The 19,419-nt window shown below is 43.4% G+C and overlaps 1 protein-coding gene across 1 annotated transcript; it reads left to right on the top strand.

The window, feature by feature from the left end:
* Positions 1 to 3,153: 3,153 nt before the first annotated feature.
* gli1 (GLI family zinc finger 1) lies at positions 3,154 to 13,386 on the top strand. Its single transcript, XM_034533012.1, has 12 exons — positions 3,154 to 3,224; positions 5,379 to 5,615; positions 6,526 to 6,617; positions 6,727 to 6,925; positions 7,067 to 7,235; positions 7,459 to 7,566; positions 8,331 to 8,471; positions 8,584 to 8,733; positions 8,871 to 9,035; positions 9,426 to 9,668; positions 9,768 to 10,071; positions 10,241 to 13,386. Exons 1-12 carry the CDS (start codon positions 3,154 to 3,156, stop codon positions 12,802 to 12,804), a joined length of 4,443 nt encoding a protein of 1,480 aa, XP_034388903.1. The 3' UTR covers positions 12,805 to 13,386.
* Positions 13,387 to 19,419: the final 6,033 nt, after the last annotated feature.

The raw sequence follows: 19,419 nt of genomic DNA, 5'->3' as shown, positions 1-19,419 counted from the left end.
GGGCTGAACATCCTGTCCTCATCCTCAGCTGCTTGGTTCCTGCCCAGCTCACTGTGCCGCAGCGGAGCAGTCTTGTTTGGTTAGCCGTTTGATTTATGGCCTTGGGGTTTTTAATATGTTTCTGCCCCATCCCTCTAAAACCCAGCACCACAAAATTACACCAGCGAGCAAACTCCCTGAGAGTTTCTCACAAGAAATCGACCTAAAATAGCCACGACACCTGTATCAGCACCGTGCATAATGTCATCATCCATCTATATGTGCTGACACACTGTATATAAATAGATGAAGAAATACATATATGTACACATACAGTACACAGCCCTAGGTACATTCCTTATGATGCAAATTTAAAAAATAATGCACTACAGGAATGCACTACTGTTTTTGTTTTGTTTGGCATGTTTTTCTTGTGTTGAAAATGGGCTACAACTGCATTTCGTTGTGCATCCCCATGTTGCATAATGACAATAAATTAATCTTTGAATTTATGCACGTGTTTACACATTTATACATGGGGTTTGTTCTTTGATGTTTTGCAATAATATTCAGTATCAACGTTTTGCAACTTGGCAGATACGTCAATGTGAAGCATTTCTGAACTATACTGATAAAAGATGTCATCTTGATGCATTAACTGCACATATTTATTCTATAAATGCAATTTTTAGAAGACAGGGGTGCTCAGACTTGGCAAACATGAATTATGTTGAATTCTTATTCTATGTTTCCACTTGCTTTACAGTAATTGACTGAATAAGAGCACACTCTATGTTCCATGCAGATTAATTTCCCAACACACAAATGAGTATGTGAGCACGGAGCTATACAACAGTAACACTCACACACTCACTCGCTCCCTGGAGAAACACTTGCAAACATATTTTTCAAAGAAATTCCAGCTTGCTCATGCACAGGTGGTCTCATACATTATTCACTCTTACTCCGAGATCCACCACCATTTATCATGTCGAACACACACACACACACACACACACACACACACACGCACTCACACACACACACACACACACACACACACACACACACACATACGCTGCACTCTAAATACACTTGTCTCCACACCTGCCACTGCTTTCACAGTACAAACTACTTCGGTATATTCAGTCACACTCACTCTTTCACATACACGCACGCACACACGCACGCACGCACACACGCACACATTCTCTACAGACTTGGTGGCCACTAGATTATTATGCTACCCCCTGGTGAGACTGACAGGTGTGTCAGCGTGTGAGTGTGTGTGTGTGTGTGTGTGTGTGACAGGCTGTCTGGCGACCCCCTTCTCGGTATTTATGGGTTCTGGACAGCTGAGGTGCTCGGCGAGATCTCTATTTAGCACTTCCGGCTAATTATCATACACACATCCGAAGCAGGCGCTGAATATATGCAATTAGCCCCGGACCGCCCACATCATTTAGCCACTCGCTAACTCTGCGTATCAAATCCCCCCTGGTGGCTTGTGGGCTTAAATAGGTCCCTACTGCCCTTTTAACACTTGTGCTACTACATAACTGGCCCGGCAACAGAGCTTTCATCTGCAGTGGACAGGAGCTGTCCCAGTTTGGGTTGAAGCACTTGTCACATGAACAGCAGCAATGCAATATTTTGATTCAGCATACATGGCAAGAGTACAAGAATAGTGCAAGATAGTCCGATAACTCTTTTTCTTAATCAACGTAAACATTTACTGTTGCATTTTCTTTCGTTAAGAAAAAAAGAATAAGCATGTTTAGGATTACCATTTGTGGTAGCTATGACATTAACGGGTACAGTATTTGTTTTTGTCCTAATTACCTGTGTAAGCATTTAAGAGCCCACAGTCCCGACTATTAGTACCTGCACTGATGTGGTTGGATGTAATAAGCAGGTGCTGGTTCCAAAGATCTCTCAGCTAGAATTACCTTACACATGCACTCCTGCTGAAAGATACCATCTCAATATGAGTTTCATACAATAGATCGCTTTGTTCTACGATCATTGCTCTACGTTTCTTTTGCTACTATCCAGCAACTAGTTATTGTTTTTTTAAGCTTTGAGGCAAAACCCAGATGTTCTTCTCCTACAGGTCTTTTCCCTGACTTTCCAAGATGGGAAGATGCTTTTTAGTGTTATTCAGCAGTGTTTGAGGTGCACAACATTGTTTAAAGAAGAGAGATTACAGCAAAGCCCACTGTTTGGGTCACAGGGTTGTGTCTTCTCTGTGGCAGTGTGTCAGGGCACATCAGTACCATCACATGACCTGCTTTTAAAGTCCAATTTGTAGAGCGTACACCATTTTATGTTGCTATTTAGGGGAGAGCATATGTACTTATGGATATTTATGGATATTTCATTTATCCAAATGGAGCTTTATATGCTTATATTTCTTATGATAAAGGTATGACTGCAGAAGGGCAACTCTAGCTTTGTTTTCTCTCAAAGAAAACTCAATTCTCAGACATAAATGTATACGAAAACAACCTTGTGTCTGACCTTTAAATCACGTTAACTGTCAACACACCTGTAATGGGGTTTTCCTCCAGTACACCTGCAAACAGTATCTCATAACGTTACGCATTGCATGAGACCTTATGTCTTTTGAGAAGTGTTGTAGCTGTTATTCATATATGACGGACTATACTTATGAAACATCTTGCAATTCATATGTAATATTCCAAACATGAACTAATCCAATTAAATATGATGGATTGAAGCGGGTATAGCTCCACCATTAACAATGCTCACTATGAGTGCTGTTGGTTTTTATTCCTACCTAAATGTGACTTCTAACCTAAGTTATATTTGAATGCCAGACTGCAAAATGTATTTTTACATTTGTACTTTTGCTTGAGTAATGCATTCAGTTCTGTGTACTGGCTTTGTTTAGAATATGTATGACTCAAGCTTTTCACAGGGAGATTGTTTTGCACTGAAACTGTTTGGTTTGGTTTGGTCTGTTATTAACAACCTACATCATCTTTTTCTTCTCCACCCAACCACAATTGTTTTTGTCCATTGGCCTTTTTAGTAGTAGTTTAGTTTAGTTTGGTGGGGTTTGTTTAGGTTTCCTCATTTCACCCTAAGCGTGTCCTTGTGTTTGTGCGTCAGGTCCAGGCTGTACGGGGAGCAGTAGGTCTCGGAGCTCCAATGCCAGTGGACATGCAGCCACACCAGGGGCTGTACCACTACGAGACCTCACCCAGCCAGCCCTCCAGAGGGTAAGACAGTAGTTAGCTCATCGCTCTGTGGCTGCATTTTAACCTACGTTTGACGTGGCGACTTATGTGAAAACAGTTTCAGAAATATAACATTTAAAGAAATTTGCTTATTTTCTTTCTTTCCAAGAGTATCAATGAGACGATCGACACCCCTCTCAATGATAAGTACAGAGTTAGTGTGATGCTATCTTAGTCTATTTTAGCATATAGAAGGGAGGTAGGCGGAAAAGCAAGCCTGGTACTGTCAGCCTAAAAAAAGACAATGTTTATTATTGTTTTGGCTGTGCAGTTTTATTTAGTTTTTTAGATTTGTATTAATATTATGAAGAATGAAAATGCTATTGCTCTTTTTACTTGCATTAATATATATTCATTGTCATTACATTGACAAGACAGAATAATTGATCACAACTATTTCTTGGATGATATATCGTCCAACAAAATTAGTAGTATTATTGTGACAGACCTAAACATACACAGCAGTTTCTGAAAAAGTGTTAAAGTTAAACAAACTTTCAGTGCCATATAGAGAACAAACGTGTAACGGTGACAATTTTGGAGTAACCTCATAAATATGCCAACAAATACAACACTGACGATATATCTGTGAGAGCTAATATCAGTCAACATAGGGGCCCAGCAGATTAATGCAGGCCTGCAGTCCATCCAGACAGCCAACACTTCTATTGCGTGTGTTGACAGATATGGTAGAATGTTATAAAACCTGGCAAAGTCACTGCGATAACAAGACTTCGACAAGTTGTGCACAGTCACCGCGCCCGGCCCAAAGTGAACTATGAGCGCTGCCCCTAAAATCACAAATTGTTTTGTTTCTGCACGGGGTTGACATCGTGATGATACATTTTTTCTAACTGTGGACAGAGCCAGGCTAGCTGTTCAGAAACTGTACCTATTTTCATCCCACAGATATTCTGATTGTTGTGGACGCAGTGCTAGCTCAGGCCCTCACTCCTCCCACCCCCCCCCCTTCCACATGCCACCCAGGTTGCGGGTGGACTCGGCCTCTCTCTGACAGCTGCTAATTACAGGCTGACCAGGCCCCGCTGCGCTCTGCATGACTGCCTCGCACCCCGCTCAGGTTACCCAGAGTGAGGGAGAAACAGAGAGAGATGGAGAGAAAGGTGGCTGGTCAGGACAGAGACAGAGGAGCAGGAGGGGAGAAGAAGGGAGGATGAGGAGATAGAAAGTAACAGAGAGAGAAAGAGTGAGAGAGAGGGAGGGAGGGGGGAGAAACAGAGAAGTGGAACAGAAGGGGTGAATGGGAGAAGAGAAAGGGAGAAAGGAGTGAGAATGGGAGGGAGAGGTAGAGTCGGGGGGAACCAGCACAGTGGATTAGAGGGGACAGATTAAGCTCCTGTGTGGAATACACGTTGTGGTGAAGGAATTAGAGACCTGAAAGGACGACTTAGGAGGAGGTGGATAGATGAAGTCTGCCCCTTTAGGAGAGGAGCGAAAGGGACAGAGAGAAGGAGAAAAAGAAGAGGAGAGACAGATTTTTAACTGTCCAGTGAGACTGAGAGAAGGTCAGAGAAAACATTGAAATTCATGTGAGGACTGGAAAGTTCCATTGAAGCGTCCCTTCTCTAGTTTGGTAGGGGAAAACCCAGATGAGTACATTTCCACAGTGAAGACCAATATGAGGGCTACACGCCATCTAGTGGCGAGAACCAGACACCACAAGGCAGTGCTTCCCTCTGTGCGCCACCTCTAAAGAGTTACTATAAAATGGTTTAGCAAATAGATATGGTGGTATTTATAGAAGCTTTTCAATTGGCACAATCTTTTCGCATTTACCTAGGCCAAAAAGTCAATGTGTATTTCCCATTTGATTATTTATTTATTTTCTGTATTTCATTTCATTTTCTTTTAAATCTGCACACCTACCACTATTGAATATGTTTCTCTATGATGCCGTCTGCCTCTCAGAGACACTCTTAGTGCTCTATTTCTATTATGTGTAATGTTTCAAGCCCAAATTGTCTCTGAATCATGTTCAGGACTAGGAATTTAAAAAAGAGAAAACAGTGCTGTTTTGTCATTCTGTTATTTATATTGCTTATTATCATGTCCTTTCGCAGTTGCCATTTTTGACAATAATTTTAGATGAATGATGCATTTCTATGTTGTCTGCAGCCTGGTCCCATCAGACCAGTCTCCCTACAGTGATGTGTCTTCGCTGCGTGGCTCGCTCCACAACGGCCCTCCCCAGGACTGCCGCGCTATGTATAATCCCATGACTCCCAGTATGACTCATGGACCTGGACAGGGAATTGGCCACTGCATGGATCAATATATGAGGCCACCTCAGGCCCCGCCGCCACTCAGTATGATGGGCCACAGGGGCATGCCGCCCCCAGAGAGTGAGTCTGAGTATCTTTTACATCTGCTTAATCTCACAGCTGCTACTGATTTGGATTTAAAGATACCTGAGAGACTGAGGAAGAAACAGAGACTTCCCAGATTTCTATAAAAGGAAACATCCAGTCAACAGAAGGCCGGTTGTACTACTGAGATATAATGTGTTACTCAGAGAAACCACAGCTTGGGCTAATCTTAATCACTCAGGTAATTAACTTGAAGTGAATCCGATGAAGCAACATGCAAAACGCATAGTTTGCCCTTTCTTACTTTTAAATGTAATTTGTCAATACAATTATGTCTATACTAGAACCCTGGTGTCAGACGGTATTTTAATTTTATTTCCCTTGGTCTACCCATTGAGATACCGTTGTGCACGGGGGTATCTTCAGCTTATTACAGAAAAGAGACCCTTTAAAAAAAAAGTATGAATAATAAATTCCAGCGGATTACTGTTACAGTCTCTTTGTGTCAATTCTACTTCACATACTTTCCCAGCTTATCCTTATTTTTTCTCTCATTTCCTAAAAAGAAACCAAGAAACTAAGAAGAAAGAGTCTAGACTCTACTCTAGACCATAACACATTGCCGGGCAGTCACTAGTTGCTCTTGTTCACTTGCCATTACATGAAAGCTAGATTTCACAATGCTTCTTGCTACTATACTTACGGTAAACCTTCAAATGACTGATTCACCTGCAGCCATCCTCAATGCAAGTGTCTGTCTATTATTGCTCGACCATTCAGCTCTTGTTCGATGCTCAAGGCTGCAGATAAACATGCTGCTTTAAACATGTGCACACACAGGGCTGCACTGTGAGTCACAGCAGCCTAGAGGCTAACACACTCATGTTAATGTGAATCTTTGCAGTGGTATGTTTCAGTGTTTCTCTCTGTCCTTTATGTCCAAAAGGTGGCAATAGCACCCCCTACTGTAACCAGAACAACATGATGTCCTCTCATCACAACTTCTGCCAGTTTCAGCCTGGCTCTGATCAGATTGGCTCAGGTGATGGTAAGTTAACGCTACCCTCCGTTTCCTTTAAATACAAAGCAGGTCCCTAAAAGGTTTTGTAGCATCAACGCTAACTCTCCTGCTCTTGCTGTCCTCTGTTCCCCTTCAGGCTCGAGGTTCGCCACACCTCGTTCCATACTGAAGCTGAGTAAAAAGAGAGCTCTGTCCATCTCTCCTCTTTCGGATGCCAGTGTCGACCTGCAGACAGTGATCCGAACATCCCCCAACTCCCTGGTGGCCTTTGTCAACTCTCGCTGCAACGCGAATGGGGCCAGTTCCTACGGCCACCTCTCTGTGAGCGCCATGAGGTCGGATATTTGACTATTCCACCAAAAAAGCAATGTCCATATCTGCTGCACATTCCATGATTTTAAAATAGCATCAAAAATAATCAACGTTTTCTTTGAGGCATAAAGTTTGATGCTATGGTTTTCTCTGATACTCTGCAGCCCGTCCCTTGGCTATTCCAGCAATATAAACTGCCAATCCAGGCAACAAGTGTCCATGTATGGAGGAGGCGGGGGGACGCCTCTGGGTGGACACACTCCAGGACCCTGCCAAGCCTCCCGCTTACCGCCCCACAATCCTCGGCTCCACGCTCCACCCAAGCATGGACACGTAAGACGGACCTCTCACTCACTTTACAAAGCACTCAAAGCAATTCATCGGTGTAAACAACGCTTGATATTTCCTGGGAGAGGATGGATGGGGAAGAGGGAGTATGAAGCTAAGAGAGGTCTATGACAGGGAGGATTCAAAATGTGTGTTCATCTTATGAATGCTAATGTCTTTGAGAGACAGAATCAAAAAGGTAATATGATGTGTGTTTTTGTATTTGTAGCTGAAGACAGAGCCAGGGCTGGGAGGTGTGATGGATGGCATGAATCTAAAGAGCCTGGAGGAGAGGTCAGAGGGGGATGTGGCCAGTCCTTCTTCCACTGGCACTCAGGTGCAGAAACACTCTTATTCTCACACATGCTGCAGTATAAAAGGATATGTCAATTTCTCATATATTGACTGATATGGGCCCATATTGCAGGTGTTGTCTTGCTGACCATTTTCTAGGTATTACAGTCAGCACGCAAGTACTTTATGTGCAGCTTTCATGATCTGATTTTATGACGCACTAGTTCATCAAAGAAGAACATTACTGGCTGATAGCTGATATTTAGATTCATCTGTTATATACAAGTTTGCACAGATGCAAAACCTGTTACACACTTTGCCATCATTTCACATTTTCCACACAGTTTAACAAGTGAAAATCAATACCTGTTTTCCTCAACTTGCTGTTATATTGCTGCCTAATTCCCTTGTTCGGTAATCTTCTCAGAAAGATGTTTTAGATCATCGAATCATCTCCTCGGAATAACACACGACAAGCCAAAATAACAACAAGCTAGAGTTAGACATATTTTCCTGGAGAATCACTTCAACTTAAATCTGATATATTACCAGCGGTTTGGATTAGCGGTTAGAACAGAAGTTATATTTCCAATGTGTGCACTAGAAGATGATTCAAAGTTAATATCTTCTTTTACTTCGGACAACTACGAGCGAATTACAACTTGGCAAACAGCCAAGCAAACACTCAAAATATACTTTTTGGTTGCCAGAAGGTGGGATTTACATGTCCAAAATAACCTTTATTTGTACACTATTTCCTTCATCTTGAGCCATAAACTTCTGGTTTGAACCTATGTGTTTCTTCAGGATCCTCTTCTTGGTCTACTGGATGGCAGAGATGACTTGGACAAGGATGACGGGAAGCCTGAACCAGAGGCCATCTATGAAACCAACTGTCACTGGGAGAGCTGCAGCAAGGAATTTGACACGCAAGACCAGCTCGTTCATGTAAGACACATATCTACAGATTGAGAGCCACAAAAGAAGGAAAATATACAGTTTTTTTTAACAAAAAGGTATCTACATGAGAACACTTTGATGTACCTATTTTATTTAACAGCACATCAACAATGAGCACATCCATGGAGAAAAGAAGGAGTTTGTGTGTCACTGGCAGGAATGCTCTCGAGAACAGAGGCCTTTCAAAGCCCAGTACATGCTGGTGGTTCATATGCGCAGACACACAGGAGAGAAGCCACATAAGTGCACTGTGAGTGTATCTTTAGTCTCAGTTTATGTACTTTATTTCTCTCTGTTTCTATATCTGTTTTCATTCGGCTTTTAGAAGTTGTCCTCTTTATTGGAACTTGGCTGTTGTTATAAAACCGTTCTGTCTTTCTGTTTTAGTTTGAGGGCTGTAATAAGGCCTACTCTCGCCTGGAGAATTTAAAGACCCACCTGCGCTCTCACACCGGAGAGAAACCATACGTGTGTGAACATGAAGGCTGTAACAAGGCCTTCTCTAATGCTTCAGACCGGGCCAAGCACCAGAACCGAACTCACTCCAATGAGGTACTGTGGTGTGCACCATGGAAAAGTACAATAGTTTGAACAGTAACTTGACATCAGGCTTTGTAGGGTACATTATTAAAACTGTAATGAACCATACTTTATCTTTCCAAGGAAAACAGATGAGCGCTTTATGTTTTAGTATTTGGTTAGTTAATATAAAAATAATTAATATACAAGTCTTGTAGAGATTCACTCTTCTCCAAATATGTTGGACGTCCATAATGTCAGCTACAGCAAATTACACCGGCATTAGTTTGTATTGAGCAAAGAATGGCAAACTGCTACTTATGAGAGACACTTCCATAAGTTGCAGTAAAGTTGGTTTTGGAATGCAAGACTGCACACACAATCAATAATTTGTGTATTGACAGATGCTTTGTTCTTTTACAGAAACCTTATGTATGTAAGATCCCCGGCTGCACTAAGCGGTACACAGATCCAAGCTCTTTGCGTAAACATGTCAAGACGGTACACGGCCCTGAAGCCCACATCACCAAGAAGCACCGTGGAGACACAGGACCTCGACCCCTTGGTTCAGCTATGACCCCTGGGGGCCAGAGCTCTGAACTACTGCTGGAGAAAGAGGAGACACGCAGGGAGGACTGCAAGCTGTTGGCTCCTGAGAATGCTCTGGTGAGTGATACATTTATGTTATGGCCTCCAAGATCCTTTAAATATAAGGGAATAACCAAAGAGGGTTGTCACGATAATACTGTCTATCACTTCTTTCAGAAATCCCAGCCAAGCCCTGGTGGTCAATCATCCTGCAGTAGCGAACGTTCTCCACTGGGGAGCGCCAACAACAATGACAGCGGGGTTGAGATGAACCTAAACGCAGCTGGCAGTCTGGAGGATCTCACAGCACTGGAGGATGGAGTTGCAGGTGGAGGAGGGGAGCCAGTCGGTGTAGGAACAATGGGAATGTCTGCTCAGGCTTTGAAGAGGCTGGAGAACCTGAAGATTGACAAGCTGAAGCAAATCCGCAGGCCAACCCCTCCCAGCCGCTGTGCCAATAACAAGCTACCTGCACTTCCTGGTATGTTCTGTGATTAAATAGCATATTGATATTCAGAACTCTGTTGTGGGCACAGTCTTAGTTTATCATAACTATGATTGATTTCAATCGGACATCCAAATGTACATTCTTTGTTTCTATTGACAAACTGCCTTTAAGCAATTTCCTCCTTCTGGATGTTCACTTTCAGGTCCAGGGGAGCATATGGGAATGTGCGCACCTTCTCCACTGCTCTCAAATCGCCGAGTTATGGAGCTGTCCAATCACGAGTTAGGAGGTGGCACACCGCTTGGCTGCTCTTCTAATGACAGGAGAGGTAGCGGCACCAGCAGCCTAAGTTCTGCATATACCGTCAGCCGTCGGTCCTCCATGGTGTCTCCGTACTTGTCCAGCCGCCGCTCCAGTGAGGTCTCACAAATGGGAGGAACAGGAGGGGGAGGATGTCACCTCCTCAGCCCAGAGCATAGTGGGGGAGACCCCCTGTCTCCTGAGACCAATCGCAGAGGTGCTCCATGTCCCGAAGGAGGAGGATTGCCAGGGCTTCCTAACTTAACACCCGCCCAGCAATACAGCCTAAAGGCCAAATATGCTGCAGCAACTGGTGGACCACCACCTACTCCTTTACCCAATATGGAGCAGCCAGGCACTCCAGCGAGAAGAGGAGGTGTTTTGAGTGAGTACCAGGGGCAGCCTCTGCCTCCCTTTCTTCAACAAGGTGGTCCACGTAGGCACAGTTCCAACACAGAATATGGCACAGGTGTTATCTACCCTCACCAGGCTCCAGGTAACAACAGCAGGCGAGCCAGTGACCCGGTTCGATCAGTAGCCGATCCACAAGCTCTCCCCAAGCGCTTCAATAGCCTTAATAACATAGCCATGATGGGCAGAAGGAATGCGCTGCAACACCGTGGCTCTGACACCAGCCTTGCCCGCCACCTGTACTCCCCTCGTCCACCTAGCATTACAGAGAATGTAATGATGGAGGCCTTGGGTATGGAGGCTCACCTTGCCCCTGTTGATGGTAGGGATCGTGCCATGATGCTGCCCCCTGGGGAGAGGAGCTTCATGGGATACCAGCAACAGCAGCAAACTCTTGTAGGAGTTGGAGGTTCTCTTGGAAACCAACTGTCCCCAAGCCATGACTCTCTGAGCTGCCCAGACCAGGGTTACATGCAGGGGCACTACCAGAACCAGGGAGGGGAAAACACTTCCAGGGCTGGTGGGAATCCAATGGGCCAAGCACGGCCTATTCCCTCAGAGGGCATGTCTAACACACTTCTCCAGCAGGCCGAGTACAGTATGAGCACCTGCCAGCTCAGTCCCTCGGGCCCCCACTATCCGAGCACAGGCCAGGGCGTTGAAGCTGGTGGCACTTGGAGTGATTCCCACAGCCAAATCCAAACTTCTAACCATGCTCTCCAAAACCAGCGAGGAATGCAGTATTCAGATCCTAGCCTGCAGCCTCAACAGACACAGGCCCACTTCAACAATCAGACTGGCCTCTACAACAGTCCTGATGGAACCCACAAACTCACCATCAAGCCGGAGCAGCAGTTCCACCCTGGGATGGGAGGCGGAAATGCCTGTCAAAGTGCAAAGCTCCAACAGCAGCGGATGCTCCTCCAGCAACCTCAGGTTTACCCACAACAAACAGGCCAGGTCCTGATGAGGAACTCTAACAATCCCAGCTGTGAGTTTCAAGGGCCGAACCAGAACTCCTTCCCCAGTGGAGGAGGCTTGAGCTTGGGCTGTGCTGGCACTGCACTGTCCGATGGGCAGAGGTCAGAAACCCCAATGATGCAGGTGAAGGAGATGATGGTGAGGAACTATGTACAGTCACAGCAAGCACTCATGTGGGAGCAGCAACAAGATCAGCAGCAGCAGAGTGCAATAAAACCTCCTCCTCTATCTGATAATATGGATATGAGTGCCCAGACAGCAATGATGCAGCACAGCCCACAGCACCAAAATCAGAATCTTTACTCAAGCCAACCTTATCCGTCCTACCCCAACCAGAACCTGGTCATAACCCCTCCAGCCCACAGCAGAGGGCCCAGCTCTGTGACACCTAAAGACCAGCAGCTGACAGGTCTCCAAGGCTCATGTTATGGCCAGGAGATGGTGGTCCCCAGGCCCCCTCAGGGACGGAAACCTCTCAGCCGACAGAACAGCCTGTCCCAGGTAGGAGGAAGCTACCTAGGTAGCCCACCCCAGCTCAGCCCTGTCCACTCCACTTCCAGCCCCAGGCGAGCGGTCCGACTTCCTCCCGTTCAGCATCCACAGCACCAGCAAAATGAAATATTCTCTCCTTCCAATAACAACATGTACTATTCAGGTCAGATAAGCATGGATATGGACAAACACATGGACCCCCAGAATGGACCTTGTCTCAACCAGCAGCACAGTATGGGCTCCAACCTGGACCCTACAGGGGGCACAAAGCCTGCCCCCATGACACCATATCCTGAATCTGGCCCCATCTCCAATGCCTTAGAAAACCTGGACCTAGACAATGCTCGCATAGACTTCACCTCTATCATTGATGATGCTGAATCTTCCTCATTCAGCCCAATCAACAATCCCCTTCATGGCCAGCTGGGGTCTTCCTCCCAGGCCTCATCCCGCCTCACCACCCCCCAGACGTCTGTCAGCCTAGCTGCAGGCTCTGGTCTGTCCAACATGGCTGTAGGCGACATGACGTCCATGCTTACCTCGCTGGCTGGGGAGAATAAATATCTGAACACACTGTCTTAGAAGAAGACCGTGGGACATGTTTTCCCAGATTAGCAATCAAGTAGAGGCCTTGGCCAGTTCTTAATGTTTTAATTGAGATCCCACATGGAAATGTATGAAACCCAGTATTCAGGGGTAACCGGCATGGGGTTTGAAACACTCAAATGCTGTTGCTTACGGGATATCGCAAGAATGTTCGTTTTGGGTAAGACAGATAAACTTTTGAAAGGATCATTACATATAATGGATCATTATTCTGTGCTGTTTTAGACATCCCCCATAAGCCTTCATACGTAAAGCCATCACATTAGCCCTTATTTGAGCCAGGCTCCTGAACTCATAAGGGGCTGTTGCTACTGGATGATATGTTGTCATGCATTTTGGTTGCGAGTTGAGACAAAGCTATTGATGTGATTCCATCACAGGTTTAAAAATTGTAAGAATCCCCACCCAAAACCTTAAAACCAAAGGTGCCTGTTCAACCTCCCTCGCTGTATTGTTCCTTCGCTGCCTTGGTACTTGGTATTTTTTGTGCCTTTCTGTAAGACACAGAACTTTTTCCAAACAGGCATTCCAGTCACATGGTGCTGTGGCGACAGTGGAGCAGAGAAGGATGCTTGTAAATAAGTTTTATATACATTTATATATGTTGTGTATATGACAATGAGACAGTGGATACATCATCACCCGTCTTCTGATAGACTGCTTGGATTCTGAAGGCCCAATTTTCAGACGGAGTTTGTAAGATGGTTGTTTGAAAAGCTCAGTGAAGAATTCAAGTTGTGCTTTTAGTGATTGAGAAATCATTTCTGGGTGCTACTCAATATTAATCTGTATTGCAAGGGATGTTTTCCTTGTCATGAGCAACACACTCTCTATAGTGGCATATCAGTATTCCCATATCTGCAGAAATGCAGTCACAGACACACACGTAGTCCACACACAGACACTCAGGACTTGTTGGTGTTTGAATCCTTGGTGTTCAGATTGCATATATGTTGTAATTGCCTTTCCAGACAGATAGTTTGCACTCCATATGTTTACTGTAGGTGTTCCTGAAGCAGCTGTGTACTTATTTTTTTTCAGTGGTGGTTCTAACTGCAAAACAGAAAGTTCCTTGCTCTTGCAAAAGGTACACTCATAGGGGATGAAGAGTAAAGCTCAATTATAATAAGTGGGCAGCACTCCCCTCTACATTACAGTAGGCCTGATGTATTCAACCATTAACCTGACCCACGACTAGTACATGACTCAGCTGAGGATGGTGGCTATTTTGAATGAAACCCGAGTCGGCTGGTTTGTATCTATGTTTGAGAAACTGAGGTGCATTCATAGTACAGTGCTGCTGCACTTCGGCTCTAATCCCAAAGAAGAGTTATATGGAAAATGTTGCATTAGGGGATCAAGAAGCAGAAGTTTTTTCAATCGCTGCCACTGTAGTGAAATATTGTCATGGGTACAATGAGGTACTTTTTTGCGACTATTGAGCTGTTTCACACAGAGGAAAGCTGCAGCTCTTAGTAGGAGAACCCATTTTACACTGTGGCTTTGCACTGACTACAGCACTGTGTGGAAACGTTTCTGTCTCGTATGACTATTCACATGAACCTCATTTTGATAGCGATAAAGAATTATCACAGAATTTTGTAATAGTCGTTTAAGAACACACCTGGTATAGACGTATTAAAGCCACATTAACGTATTGCGGAAGCCTTTCACAAGACTTTTCAGAATAAAATAGTTGCGTCACTTCAAAGTTTACTAAGCATTAGCGGGAATGAACATTTCTTCATTTTGGAAAAAGTGTACAACCTACCAAAGACACCTTAAAATGACTGAGAAAAAGATGCACAAATAGTCTATTTTAACACAACACTAACACTAGCAATAAGGGCATGAACATTGACTGGTAGTGCTGTTCCTTAGAATGTATGAGATGTTTTGTATAAAATTATCTTTTTATATTAATGAACTTTATGGATGTTCCTGTCTATGTGTGCATTTCTTCTTTTTTTTTTTATAACTGTCATCCTTCATTCTGACTTTTTTGCTGGCAAAAGAATAATACCTTTAGCAACTAAAAGCTATAATAGTAGCATTAACTACAATAGACAAAAAGCCAAGTGTTATATTTTGTGTACAATTTTCTACATTTTTATACAAATGTGCTATATTTTACCAGTTTATGAATAAAGATGTTCAGCGGGATGGATGCAGAAGGTTTGTCAAACTTTTCTTTTCATATCTGTTTTTGTAAAGTGATGTTTTGATCCAACATACAATCGATCGCTGTGATGTGCCAAATCTGCACATGGTTCACATTTAGAAAGGTTTAAAGTAAAGACTCGGGTATAACGCCTGCTCCGCTGGATGACATCTGTTTCTGTGCCCGCTGGATTAATGCAGTGACATCTTTCCTCCAATAGAGTGCAGTACAGCCTGAGGACAAGCAGCCAACAGCATTTCTCTTCCATTCACAACAAATGAAACCCTGCAGCACAAAGTGAATGCACACACTGTGTCATCTATCACCCTGGAAGCAGTTAATCTATAGTCTGTGAAAATGTTAGTGCAAGAAACAACTATTGTTACGGCTACTATAGGCACGTGAAAATTTGAAGCTTAAAGTTTTGCTTTAGATGTACCAGATTATAAATACGCCACAAATAATCCCTGTAAGCAGTTCAATTATATTCTGCATAATTGTGATCCAACAACATTATCCCCCAAAATGATTGAAAGTGTAACCAACTGACCAAGCAGATGACATTTATCCTAAGTCATCATTCATTTTGTCCTTGTCCTAATTGGAAAAACCTCTTGTTATGATTATGATTCAGACCTGCATGTTACTGCAGTCTATTATGAGCACAGTGATCTGCTCACCCGCGACAGTAAGTAAGTGGATGAGCATTAAAAATGGCAGTGCTTGGTGACATCAGTTCTGGACGGGCTCTCTGTGGTCAGTGGGGACTGGCACTGTGGGCTGTTGGATGCTGTAAGAAAGAGACTCATAAAATATTATCAACATGACATCTAAAAGACATGAAATACGAGAGTGATGGGTGTAGTTTTATATGATATTATACAGCAGGGGTTTCCCAAAAATTTTGGCTTGTGCCTAAAATTAAGTCATGTTTATTTGTGAGTTCACAGGATATGGTGGTGAGCAGTGCAACCAAGAGATTTTTCAGAAAATGAATAAACCTAATTTTGTGTATTTCTTCACTTTGTCTTGAACCAGACAGAACCATTGCTGTACACTTATTTAAACCAGGACCATCACAACAAAGTAATACCAATAGCCTACTTATAAATATTTACAACCTAATTAAATTTGGGTAATTACACCGTGTCTACTGAAAATGTCCCATGTCCTGTGGAGCACATGTCCATTTCAAATTGTCCAAAATCAAGTTGTTTTAATTGTCAGTAACCATAGCAACTTAATTTAACTGCAAGCAAACTCACGCAAAATACATCCTAATGATTTGAGCACACCTACGGTGAGTCACAAGACACTCAAATAGCAAATCCCTATAAGAATATCCCGATATAGGAACTAAAAGACTTTTCCACCTTGTCCGATACTTTCGGCACTTTGTACAACATCTCGTCGTCTGCTGACACTATAGTATAAACTGCTGTGTTTAGTGAACTTTTTAATGTGATATTTTTAAAACGGTATCACCACCATTACTTTTTACAGCGCTGGCTCATATTTGGTTCAGGGGCCCCAGTGAGCTTGGACTATATTGGCATTGTGGTGTTGTGGCATGGCACAGTAGACTCACGGCAGCCACTACAGCCTGGCAGGGATGCTGAAGTTGACTCATTCGCTCCGAGGGAAGGGGAAGTTCTCCTAACAGACTACTGATCTGCAGTCTGGCATGTCCAGATTTGTTATTTTAAATAATATCTAGATATCCACAAAAGGGTCAAATAGGGGGTCTCGACAGCTGATAGGAGATTACAGGGGAACACACATAATTGACTAATTCACACATTTATGGCTGGATGTTAAATACACACATTTGTGAACATATTGGTGCAAGAAACCACTAACGTTACAGGTAATACCCATAGGCCTACATGTATGAAGAAGTACCCTTTACCAGATTAATAAAGTTAGGCTATACATCACAAAAATGTTCACTCATTTGAAGCTACATTCACCGTAGCAATGAGGTGCACAAACTTAAATAAATCATAGTAGGCTCTGTTTTTATGTAATAAATCATTGATGTAAATATTGAACAGTGTTGATGTGTTTGTTTCATGTTTAACGGAGCTCCTTATTTGACACATATGATCTACATTTCAGATCGAAAGCACACTGACCATAACTAATTATTTTCCTGGAAACATTATCTTGTCTCTTGCCTCAGGCCAAAGTAATTGTTACGCATATAGCTTCTTTTTTTAGAGATGTGTGTGTGTGTGTGTGTGTGTGTGTGTGTGTGTGTGCGTGTGTACTGTATATTTTCAAACCATATTCTTGAACAGGTTTGAGTGAGACTGTCATGTTAAAAGTTAGACGGTACGGATGCAATAACAGTGTTTTTGACTCTCTTCAATGCGATCTCCCTTTTGCTGTCGAGTTAGAAATGGAAATGCCAAAATAAGAGTTTTTTTCAAATGCAAAGAAGTGGGCAGCATAATGACTTTACTCTTTTCTTGTCTTGCCATTCAGAGGGAGGCTTTTCTTTTCCTTTGTCACTTAGGTTGGCATATAATTAACTCCTGCTTAATATGCTGTTTAAGGGCTCTCCTCCCCATGCAAGAAGCTTTGAACCCATAGACCACAGTCAGGGACAAAACCCCAGTGGGACTGCTTCCTCCATGCTCCTCCTAGTGTGTGTGTGTGTGTGTGTGTGTATGTATAGAAGAAGTAGTTGTTTTAACAAGACAGTAGAAAGCTAAAACTACCACCACTGCATACTTATTTTACACTGCACAACAATCAAACCAAAATAAGACTGTTCACTTTAGTCCATCAGTAATCAAATGAATTGACACTTCAAATGGTGTGCAATTAAGTGCATCTAGGAGAAGTGCATTAGAGCACAGGTGAGTACTCCTATACATAAACATATTTTATTTTGATTGGTTACACCCATCATTACAAGTACAGTATTGCAAGTTTTAGGTGGAATAAAAAACAAAACCTCTATCTCGAAGTTTCACGTTTGCATTTAACAAGCTGCAATTATTTAATAAAACATTTTTAAAAAGTCAGAAATGTACAGTTCGATTGAACTCAATTTAAATATTTAATGAAAAACACTTAACGTGAAGAACTGATAAACTGTGTTGCAGCATATGACCATAACTTAAAATTTTTTTTTTAAAAACAGCTCCCAGGACCTCTAAAGCACCTCTGCACCTCCATGACCCTCGTCTGTAGCAAAGTTTATTGGCCCCCTCCTTATCCACCTCCTCGCCTCCCTCCTTTTCTCCTCCCTCTCCTCTATCCATCCCTCCACAAAGAGCCGGGATGACCCTTGTCTTTCTTTGGCCCTCCGCTCCCTCCCCACCTTCAGGATGCTTTCTCTTACAGAATCCATTAAGAGACAAACCCCCCAGCAGCCATGATGGGTGAAGCAACGAAGGGGGGAGTGTTTTCTTTTTACACCATGAGCTGATAATTTGGGGAAAAAAGGTTTTAGTTCAAATGTGACCCAGAGCTCACACAGTGTTGTAAAACTAACATGTTTGAGGTGGTTGGAGTTTTAACCGTTGTAGCTACATGGAGGGGCCTTTTAATTATGATATGAAGTTTAAGAAGTACTTTATTTTTCTACTAAATTGATGGATTATATATAAAGAATACAATAGATGCTAGACAGATTGTGTTAAGTCTCATGAGTACTTTAAGGACTATACGCAATCGTTGAGTGGCTTTTTAAACTAATCTAGTTTATATGCTTTGATAGTGTATGTTAACACCTACAATCATTGTATAATTATAATCCGGGTTTCTCTTTGTGGGGGATTTGGGTTTTCAATTGAATCCTCACGCCTCTAAGAAATCCGTGCAGGTAATCGGTCTTTCACTTCTCTAATCTGTTTCACAGTGTCAGATCCCCGTGTGTTTACTCCGCTCACACCCGACAGCAGGACACATTATGCGCCACGAGGAGCTACCCGGCTCGCTTTTATTATCTGGCAGAGTTAGGAAGAGGTGGGGGGGCCCCTAGAAAGCCAAGGTGGGGGTCCCGAACGCTGCGCCAGAGTTTTATTTCGGATGTTTTTTTCAGTTGCAAAACAGATTACGGTCCAGGTTGCAACACAAAGGACTGTCAATGCACCACTTCCTACAGCCATCCAGGGGTGAATGGTGCGCAGGACGGGGTCCACTCCAGGGTACTCGAGCGCAGGTGCGACGCGCATAACAGTCAAGCCATAAAACATGAGGGGGTGGGTGTGGGGGATGGGGGGGGGGGGGGGGGGGGGGGGCACATACCTGTTCTCATTAACCTGCAGACACTGTAACCTCTTCGTGGTGAACATGTAGCGAGATGGAGTTAACAGCCTCATTTGCACCTCGTCGAACAGCTTATAAAGACACACGTTAAGACGTGTGAGCTCAGTATAACAAGTATGGAGGAAAGGTAAAAAAAAAATTAAAAAAAC

The sequence above is a fragment of the Cyclopterus lumpus genome, chromosome 5 (assembly GCF_009769545.1).
Source record: "Cyclopterus lumpus isolate fCycLum1 chromosome 5, fCycLum1.pri, whole genome shotgun sequence".
NCBI classification, from domain to species: Eukaryota; Metazoa; Chordata; class Actinopteri; order Perciformes; family Cyclopteridae; genus Cyclopterus; species Cyclopterus lumpus.
The sequence above is the reverse complement of the archived record's forward strand: the minus strand, read 5'-3'. Positions and strand labels throughout refer to the sequence as shown.

Coding starts and splice junctions, on each gene's coding strand:
- gli1 (XM_034533012.1), top strand. CDS start 3,154: ATGCCAGTGGACATGCAGCCACACCAGGGGCTGTACCACTACGAGACC. Junction 7,567..8,330: donor CTTCTTCCACTGGCACTCAG/GTGCAGAAACAC, acceptor GTGTTTCTTCAG/GATCCTCTTCTTGGTCTACT. Junction 9,669..9,767: donor TGGCTCCTGAGAATGCTCTG/GTGAGTGATACA, acceptor CACTTCTTTCAG/AAATCCCAGCCAAGCCCTGG.